Below are 11,315 nucleotides of genomic sequence, written 5' to 3' on the forward strand. Positions count from 1 at the left end.
GATAGGATGAAAAATATTTATTTTTATTGTAAAAACATTTTTTGATAAAGTTTATTCATATATTTGAATTTATTGCCAAATTTTTTTTTCGATATTAATTTTATAATTAAATATATGAAAAAGAAAAAAAAGAAATTCAATTTTTAATATTTCATTTTCATATATAGATTGAACTATTTTTTTTTAATTCATTTTCCTTTTAGTGGCATTTTTTTATTTATTCAAAACATTTATCTATTTATTTTTAATTATTTTTCTTCTTATTGCACACTTTGATTTAATTAAAATTATAAAATACATAAAATGTAAATATTAAACTCATCATATTTTTAATTCAATTTCAAAAAATAAATAAATAAAAGTTTTAAAATTATTTTCAAATATTGACTATCAACTATAATTTAAATAATTTAATTTCACCAGTAGATCTTTCAAGCTTCAAATATAAAAAATGCATCAATATTTCGAATTGAAAAATAAAGCCATTTAAATAATAATAAAAATACCTAAATAAAATAAGAAGATTTAAAGAGAGCATAAATTATTAATTGAAATAACGAGTTTGTAAATAAAACGTAAGCCACATATGTGTTATTCTCACAAAACTAATTAAACATTTATAACTAGTTTTAACGATGTGACCATGTAAGTGCGGATGATGAAATGTTTGGTAGCAGCTGGATTCATGGTCATTTTGAGTAATTTCAAGTATGAGATTCGTAACAGCTTTGTTTGTTCCCATCATCTACAACACTCGCATATGTTATGTATCACATAAAATATAATATATATGTATACAACACACGCATGTAATGATCGTAAAGCATGTAACGAGAAATATAAATGCTATATATATGCGAGTGAAATAACAGTGTACATGTAAAGTGCGAAGCTTGTCCAATGGTTGAGAAAGAGGGATGCAAAAAAGAGGGTGGTAGTTGGTATAAAGCAAGGGAGTATTGAGAGAGAAGAGAAAAGGGAAATGCATCCCTATCCAAGCCACCGGATTAGCAACGTCGTAACCGCGATACACGATTTATGTGTTGGTTTCTGTACAGCGTGCATTGCATCTCTTCTCATTTGCTTTTGTTAATAAACATATACATATGTATTATTATTCTGTATATGTGTGAATAGAAAGTATAGATGTACGAGTAACCATACAATATATGTATATATTTAAACAAAATATATAATATATATTCTCCAAGTTATTTCACGAGGAATTAGTTTAACAATTTTAGGTAAATGCATGTTACAAATATATATATATATCTTTACAACATCCTGAATGAATACAAAGTTAGCCATTGGTTTTATCTTTGTTTTAAATATATGTGGGCAAATTTATTTCTCGGAAAAATAGATATTACATTTTTAGCTTTTTTTTTTTTGTTTATTGTTAGAAAAAAAATATAGACAGGTTAAAGGTTTTTAACTAATGGGTAGATATTTGTGAAAATATTTATGGTAAATTTAAAAATTTAAAATTTGATGGAATGTTGGATAATCAATATTAGAAAAAAATGTCAAATTAAAATTTAATTAATTCATTTTAAATGCTAGTTTTTTTATTAAAGTTTAAAAAATATTTTTAAAGTTGTAAAAATATTTTAACTTTTTGTATTTTCATTTACAAAATAAGATATTTAATATTTAATTTTTTTTATATACTCAAAATACTTCTTATTTATTTATTTCAATTATTTATATATTTTGTAAATATATAAATCAATTCTATGACATTATACTTGATATAAAAATAATAATTTAAAATATAAACTTTTAAATTTTATTTGTAACTTTATCATTTTTGTATAGTTTGAATAAATAACTAGTGAAAAAAAAAAAAAACTTAATAAAGTAATATAGTTAAATAAAAAAAAACAGAGTACAAGTATATGGTAAAAAAATTTTTAAAAAAAATAAATAAAAACCAACTGACGGTGTGTAATCGATTAAGCAAGAAAAAGTTTTTTCAACGAAGAGAAAATCGTTGATGCAAATAGGTCTAACTTTTGAGGGTCTTTGACGGAAATTATTGATGTATATATAGATGAATATATACAGATATTTAAAATTTATATGGGTATAATTTATATTTAAAAAAAAAATAAAAACAGACATGATAAAAATATATATATTTTTATTTTCTATTTTGATTATTATTGTTATTATTAGGGGTGAGTTTTTGAGATAGTTGTAGACGTGACTGTGTGCTGTTGCTGAACGTGGTGGCATATAAAATCTTGACTCTAGTTTCTTCTTTTTTATATATTTTATATTTTTTTCTTCATCTTTCTTTATATATATTATTTTTTTTGTTTTACAAAGTGTTCAACCGCGACGCGTTTTTCACTCTCATTTCTCAGTGTCGTCTGTGAAAAGATACGCGAAAATATATATGACCAAATAAAAGTTTTTCAAGATGTATCAGTGTGAAAAATAAATGAACTAAAATACATCCATTTCAGTATTTTTACTGCTGAGTTTTTTTTTTCATAATAATAATAGTAAAAAAGGTGCAAAAAAAATTTTTTTTTTATGACCTGTTTTAGCAAAGATAGCACATAAAACAACTATGATAGCAAAAAAACAAAAAATTTACAAATTAATAATTAAATTCTATTTTTATAAGTAGATGAATATTTTTAACTATTTTTTTTTTCAACAAGTAGCTTAAAATGTCGACTTATTTTTATGATAAATTTAAAAAATTATTCTTTTAAATTAACAATAAATATCTAGCAATTAATAATTAATAATTAAATTTATTTTTTTACATTTTTAAATTATTTTTTTTTATATAAAAAAGAAAAAACAAATTAAAAAAATAATAATAACAATATAATAATTAAAAACAACCCCTATATTATTCAAAAATAAAAAAATATAAAAAAAAAAAGAAAGAAAATGTCTCAATGTGTATGCAAGCTTGATGTTTGTAAAATAATAGTCATAAAAATAAAAATAAATATACTTGAATTAACGAAGTAGTCTTTCATATCACATACTCGACAACAACATACCCACATGCTTGACTTGTCTCAATTTTTTCCACTTGATTCTACAGTCTATCCAGTCTAATGATTATTATTTTTAAAAAAAGTGTATTTTTTTTTGTTAACAATCTGGTTTATTTATTTTTTATTGTTAATTATCATTGTTATTTTGATAATTATTTGCCAATGAAAAATTGAGGATTGTTGGAAGAACCAATTAATGGTAACAGCCATCAGTATAACAGCTTAATTAGTTGGAGTTATTGGACCGGACATCGGACGTCTGCCTGTAAACCATGGGGTTCGTACACGTGATTGCTGACATCCCGTTTAACGCGAGTTTACATTCACTATAAATTATGTCTATTCATTAGTTTAGATAAAGCTTTCTATTATTTTTTATTATTAAAAATAATTTATCATGGCATTTATTGAATTTTTAATTTAAAACCAATAAATTATTTTATTATTTATCAAGTTTTTAAAAAAGAAATATTAATTTTATTTTTTAGCTGTCTTGTAATCTTTACGTAACTTTAATTTTTTTCCTTTTTTTTTGTTCAACTTGAAAGAAGTTTTTACAAGTTTCAGTGATAAAGTTTTTTGAAGCTTTTTTTTCTTCTTTTTATCAGACACTTTTATCTGGGTTTGGTTAAACAACGATATATAGACATTGAAGACTTTGAAAAACAAAAAAAAAATTATATAAGTGTACCAGATGGAAAAAAAAAAGAAAATTGTTACAATCATATTTCTAAAATAAAAAAAATTGTATAGACAGATATTTTTTTTTATTATAAACAAACGACAATATGATGAAAAATTTTACAAAGTGACAAGTTGTTTTTGTTACAAAATATAAAATATATATTTTTATTATTTTTTTTTGTCATTTGAAAATTGAGATTTTACTTTTAAACAAAAAAAAAGTTAACGAAATGAAAAAAAATTATATATAAACAAAAAAAAAGTAACGAAAATTGAAACACAAGTTTTTTAAGACAAAGTTCACTTACAGATATATTTTTTTTTATCAAACTTATGATTAACTGATAATAGAAAAATAAAGTATTTTTACTTTTTTAAAGTAAAAGTAATATTATCATTTTTATCACGATGAACAATTGAATTATAAATTAATATTTTGAATAATATTATTCATAGTTAACTCGCAGAGAAAACAATTAATGAAATTTAATTTTTTTTATCATAAATTACCTAATTATAAAACAAGGTATTTTTTTTTTTTAACAAAACAAATATTATATCATAATTTTGATAACGTAGAACATTTATTTAATTTTTATCTTTTTTTTTTTTTTGACTATTATATAATAGTCAATTTAAAATGAAAATTATTAATGAATTTAATTTTTGTTTGTTGATAAACAATTACCAAGTGATAAAAAAGAGATATTTCTTTTGTTAATACAAAGCTAATAATTGTATAATTAAAACAATTAATTATATAATTTGTCATCTTTTTTTTTTTTGAATTATCATCTAGTGAACTTGTCAAGAAAATTATTAATTATAAATTAATATTTTAGTTAATATTATTCGTAGTTACCTCGCAGAGAAAACAATTAATGAAATTTAATTTTTTTTATCATAAACTACCTGATAATAAAAAAAGGTATTTTCTTTTTTAAACAAAACACAGATTATATTTTAATTTTGATAACGAAGAACAATTAGATAATTTGTATCTTTTTTTTTTTTTTTTGACTATTATTTATATAGCTGATTTTTAATTATTATTAAACACAATATAAAAGTGAAAATTATTAATGAATTTAATTTTTTCTACTAGTAAACAATTACCAAGTGATAAAAAAACATATTTTTTTTTTTTTTAGTACGACGTAAATAATATATTGTAACTCTGACAACAAAGAACAATTGATTATAAAATTTTTAATCTTTTTTTTTGGAGTATTATTATCTAGTGAACTTGTCAAGAAAATTATTAATTATAATTTAAATTTATAAACAAGAATATAAACAACTGAACTTTGTAATTATTATAACCAGTTGTTTATATTTTTATTCCTCTGTTGGTACATCTGGATTCTTACGTAACTTTTTGGCGTCACTCTGACCATCTGATGATTCATCAGCTGAACCATTTTGCTCTTGTTCAGCTGAACCAGTTGATGCTGAATCATCATCTTTTGATGGAGCATCTTAAACAATAATTTATTAATTAAACAAATGCTATGATAAACATGATAATTTATAGAATAATTCAAATGGCAAAATACCTTGCTCTGCAGCTTTGCGTTTACGTCCTCTTGTTGCTGGTGCTGGAGCTTTCTTGACGACATCAGGTTGAATTTTCTTTGGCTTTTGAACCTTCTTGATGTCTTTAATGACACGAACAGGTTCATCACATCGTTGATCAACCAAAAACTCCATGAGATCATCATCAATCAAGTCAGGCATATTTTTGGGTCCAATATCACAGAGCTCGTTCAACATACTCATGAACTTTTCTTCTCGTTTTTGTTTCATTTCTTCATTTTTAATATACTTAACTTTTTTCCATTCTTGGTGGAGATTTGTCAATTTTTTAATACATGTTCTTTCAGTTTGTGTTGGCAGACCAGCAGATGACCAGATTCCCATGACTTTTTTCATCACAAGTTTGATGAATGGTGACAACTTGCCACGACTCCCATCTTGTACAAATACTAATTCTCTTAAAACATCAATGTTTTTTGGTAACTTGTCTTTTTTAAGTTCACTTGCACTTTCAATTAAATAAGTATCCAACTGTTTTTTAGAACGCGTCATTTTTAATTATGTAAATTACTGTAAAATTTTAGACAATGGCCTCTTGCTGCTTCTTGCTCAGGTTGCTCAGTGACGCCGAGTTTTTTTTTTTTTTTTTTTATCCTTTTTTTTTTCAGTTATGATTGTCAGCGCGAACTCGCGGATTACATAAGAACTGCCTGCTTAGCAACAAGATTTGAATTTCAAAAATGAAAATAATTTTTTTAATTGTTATTATTATTTATATAAAAAATAAATTCATTATTTTTTTTAAGACAAAATGTTTATATAATGAAAAAAAAATAAATAGAAAATTGGATTGTCATAAAATAAATATCGTAATTTTATATTTACATTTACTTATTTATTTTTAGATACATAAAAAAAATTATGTAGTTTATCAGTGAAATATACGATTGGTAGTAAAAAAATATGGACAATATTGATGACAGGTCTTTAAAATAAAATTATTAAAAAATATTTATAAAATTTATGATGTTGAAAAAGAGCATTGATTTTAAAAAATATATCTTTGAATTCTGTAAATTATTTTATGACAAAAAGCGAAGTGTGAATTGTTGAAAAAACTATTTTTTTTTTTTTCGACATTTTGTTTATTCAAAAACCACGAGTAAAATATATTTATGTATAGTATGTGTTCAATGTAATGCACAAGTATATATTCGTTTGATAAATCGTACTGTGAAAATACACCAGAGTTATTTCCATTGGGATTGAACCCGACCTTTCTCGTTAATTTCTCATCACTCACTGGATATTTCTCCAAATACCCAGTAACAAAAATAATAATATAAAAATATTGCTAAAAAAAAAAAAATAAAAGTTGAAATAAAATTTCAATAAAAGCTACAAATTTGCATTACAATCATTTTCTTTGCCATAATTTTTTTCGACATTCATCGCCATCATAAATCATATTTTATCGACACCTTCATGCTCCTCGATAGTTTTATCAAATTTTTTTATTATTTTCTTTGAAGAAATGGGGTGGTAAACAAGTCCACAAAAGATTCAGGGCTTGTACGTGTGAAAAATAAAATCGTACACGTACATAGACAATAAAAATCAATGGATATTTTTTTTTCTACATAAAAAATCATGTTTCGTTTGATAAAATTGATAACAACTGAGAAATAATAAATGAGTAAATTAAAATTTGAGGAAAATATTGAAATACATAAATAAAAAAAAAGGTATCATGGTCAAAAAATTTTATCCATAAATAAAATATCCTGATTAATAATTTTCAAATATAAAAAAAATTAATATCTTGTAGCTTGTATTGGTATATATAAAAAGCCATGAGATATTTTTTAAAATAAAAATGAATAATTATATAAAAATAATACAAGCAGAGTAACAAATAAATTCAATGATAATTATGAGCATTTAAAATTTGTGAAAAATAATTATGACAATAGTATGATCAGCACGACAAATAAATAAATATTCCATTAAACAATTTATTTATTTTTTTAAATTAACTATCATCATACATCTTTATTTGAATCGAGTGAGATGATGGTCGAGTAGGCAAGAGCTTGCTTATAGTGCTTGAGGTCTTGAGTTCAAATCCTGATATGACAGAGGAATAAAGAAATGTTATCAATGACAATATTATAAATAGATTGGATCTCTGAGGATGCTGCCAAGATCACGATTCGGCTTTTAGGGCATATATCTTCTAGCATAGACAAGTAAGACAAAAAATTACTTGATCTACGCCAGAATATGTATGATCCTCAAAACGCTAAATTCTTAATAAATCTTGGATAAATTGAAAGTTATTTTTTTTTTAAATTAATTAATTAGTCATCGTATTGTAATGACTCAATGTTATTATTATTTCAAATTTAATTGTATCAATATTTTACCTTTTAAATTATTTATTAAATGTTTATTTATTTTATTTATTTATTTTATTTATTGCTATATATTATTTATCAAATTATTATTATCATATCGCTTTGATAAATTTATAATTTATTTATTTATTTCACTTGCTAGTGGATGTTTTTTATTTTATTTTTTCATTGAAAATACTGTTATCAATAAATTTAGTGACGTATTGAAAAAAAAGCTCTTATAAAAGTGAAAAATAAATTTAGATAAAATAAATTTCTAATAAAATGGAAAAAATATAAATCAACAAAAATATATAAAAAAGCTGAAAATAGTACAAAGCAAGTTTCCTTTCTGTCTCAACTTGAGGCTCTCAATGTGTTTTATAATATATAAATATATGTATGTTTGTATTGCAAGTGTGCAATGTACATAAGAACAATGGAAATTCGAGTTCTTGATGTTGAGAAGACTAAAGAAAGACAGAAAATTCTTAAACTTGTCTCTGTTCACATTTTCATCTATCAGTATATATACTGCACATACACGAATATAAAATTTTATAGTTATATGTATATCTATTTACCACTTTCGCGCTTCCTTGAATTCTGCAACACGTCGCTGAATTTTTCATTTTATTTTCTCTTCTATCTAGCAACTACAGTTGCACCTATATATATATATGAAACTTGACCGATCAGACTTTTATCGCGATCAATTTACAACTGGTACGTGAGTTTCACGTGCTTTTAAAATTTTTTACCAACGTGACATGCTTGACAAGTCACCTTACTTATATTTCTCAACAACTTAAAATTTTTTTTTTTCATTTATTTTCATACACATGCATTGTTTTAATAAAAAATAAATAAAAATCTATTTTCTATTTTCTATGCTCTTAAGCTTTAATTTTAAAGTCTAATTTTTTATATTTTGAATAAAAAAAAAAAAGCTTCAACTGAAGCGAATTAATGTTCATTAAATTGTTGATGAATTTATTAAATAAAAAATTATTATTAAATTTTTCTTTATAAAAGAGTAAAAAAAAAAAAAAAATTAAAAAAAAGACCTGGGTACACATAATAAAACTTTCAATATAAAACTTGAAGTAAATAGATAAAAAAAATAAAAAAGTATATATAAAACAAACAATAAAGGGTATGTTGTTGGAAGGGTGTATTTCTTTCACCGTTAAGTCTCCATAGAAAGCTAATATACTGACAGGCTTATAGACGTAAAAACAATGGACTTACGGTGGTCTACTATCAGAGAAAAAGCTTTCATCCAATACGTAAAAAATAAATAAATAAAAACATTGAAAGAATAAACAAATACTATTAAAAAATAAGAAAGAAAAATTTTTAAACATTGCATTGTTATGTTAGAAAAAAAACAGGTAAAAATTCTTGATTTGTACGAGCTTATTTTTAAAAAAATCTTGCAAATAGAAAATATATTTTTTTTTAAATAAATAATGTTCAGTTCACGTTGAAATTTTTTTTGGTAATAGTTGAAACTTGTCTCTAATTACTTGACAAATTTTATAAATATCTACCGACGCGTTTTTTCAGGAGAAATTTAAAAAAAAAAATTCGAAAATAGAATACATGAGAGGTCGCGTTTTTTTAAATTAAATCATATTAATTCGTAAGTCATTTAAAGTCACATTGAGTCATGAAAATTATGTCAAGTCATGAGTTGACTCGTCACTTAATTTATCAGTCAAAAAATTTTTTATAATAAATATTATTTCAAGATGAACAGTATCTTGTAGGTCATGCACCAAATGAAATGTAGTTTTCATCTGTACGTCGATGTGATAAAATCATCAGACTTTTATTTCCCTTACTTCCGTTTGTGTATATAGAATTTATATACACACATATATAATATGTATATGTACAGGAAATTAGCTGGTATATACGAGAATAACTCCTGCCACAATTCCCAGAGTTATATGGCCCATATTTTAACTGCATATGCTTCATTGAATTGAATATACTCTCACTCATATATTTAACACAATCCAACCATATGATTTAAGAAGTTTATATTTCTATATATGGTTTTTTTTTTTTTTTCATTCAGTCTAAATCTTCTTCCTTATTTTTTTTCTTTTTTAAATTTATAACTTTTTAAAATTGATTTTAAGTCGTTGCTTTTTTTTTTCAAAAAACTTACAGTGTATTTTTTTATTTTTTTTTTAATAAAAAAATTGAGAAAGATGAAATTAATTAATTTAGTTTTATAAATATATTTGCTATGAATAATTTTTACGCTCATTAAACACTGATTGTTTTATTAATAGAATGAAAAATTTTAATTTAAATTGAAATATATTTGGTATAGTCTGCTGTAGAATTTAATTCATCGAGATTTTGTATTATTTCTATACATATCCTGGTTATTGTCACTCTTGTTTGAAAGACATGGATAAATATAACTTCAAATAATTTAATCGAGTTCTCAACTGTACGATAAATAAAAATAATACTGTAGAAAAATAAAATTATTATAATTCATTAAAGGGTATATATAAATATAACATTGAGAAAATTATACTTAATTTTCTTTTGATTTTTTTAGTTTTTCTTATTTTTAATAAAAAGAGCTGAACCAGCAAAAGTTCAAGAGCGTAGAGTTAAGAAGTTTTAATTTAATAACTTGGAACATTTTATATTCCATTTTTTACACCTGTGAATTTTTCGAGTGACGAATAACGTTGGAATACTTGAGGTGAACATGATCAATTATATTTAAAAATATATAAATTAAAGTCGGTGGAGAGTATAATAAACAAAGATATGCAGTTGTAAATTTACAAAAGTTTATGATTTAATTTTTATCACAACTATTTATACACTACTGAGCTATTTTTTTTTTTTTTTTATTAATATATTCATTTTTAATTTTGCATAATTGCATATCCTGCTGACAATATCCTGAACAAAAATATAAAAAAAAAAAAAAAACTGATAGGAAATATGGCACTATAAAAATATCCACTAGCAAGTGAAAAAATAAATTAATTACAAATCTATCAAAGCGATTGATAATGATGATTTGATAAATAATATATAGCAATAAATAAAATAAATAAATAGAATGAATAATTTTAAAAGTAAAATATTAATAAAATTAAATTTGAAAAATTAATAATTATGAGTTATTACAATACGATGACTAATTATTCAATTTAAAAAAAAAATAATTTTCATTTTATCCAAAGATCTATCATGATTTTTGGCGATTTGAGGATCATACATTCTGGCGTAGATCAAGTAATTTTTTGTCTCACTTGTCTATGCCAGAAGATATATGCCTCAAATGCCGAATCATGACGATGAAATACAAGTTCCACTAATTCCGTTATTCAATTCAACTTAATGATCAATCAGAGATTTGAACTCTGGAACCTCATGCCTCTAAATTCAAGGCTCTTGCCTACTCGACCATCATCTCACTTGGTTTTTATCTGAGATGTATGATAATAGTTAATTCAAAAAAATAAATAAATTGTTTAATTAAATATTTATTTATTTATCGTAGTGATTATACTCTTGCCATAATTATTTCTCACAAATTTTAAATGCTCATAATTATCATTGAATTTATTTGTTACTGTGCTTGTATTATTTTTATAATTATTTATTTCAATTTTAAAAAATATCCCAT

At 23.0% G+C, this 11,315-nt stretch overlaps 1 protein-coding gene across 1 annotated transcript; it reads right to left on the reverse strand.

Moving 5' to 3' along the window:
* Nucleotides 1-3,771: 3,771 nt before the first annotated feature.
* LOC122848448 lies at nucleotides 3,772-5,864 on the reverse strand. The gene is made up of 2 exons (XM_044146530.1): nucleotides 5,267-5,864; nucleotides 3,772-5,188 (listed from the first exon to the last, which is right to left on the reverse strand). Exons 1-2 carry the CDS (start codon nucleotides 5,796-5,798, stop codon nucleotides 5,049-5,051), a joined length of 672 nt encoding a protein of 223 aa, XP_044002465.1. The 5' UTR covers nucleotides 5,799-5,864; the 3' UTR covers nucleotides 3,772-5,048.
* Nucleotides 5,865-11,315: the final 5,451 nt, after the last annotated feature.

This window comes from Aphidius gifuensis, linkage group LG2 (assembly GCF_014905175.1).
Source record: "Aphidius gifuensis isolate YNYX2018 linkage group LG2, ASM1490517v1, whole genome shotgun sequence".
Taxonomy (NCBI): domain Eukaryota; kingdom Metazoa; phylum Arthropoda; class Insecta; order Hymenoptera; family Braconidae; genus Aphidius; species Aphidius gifuensis.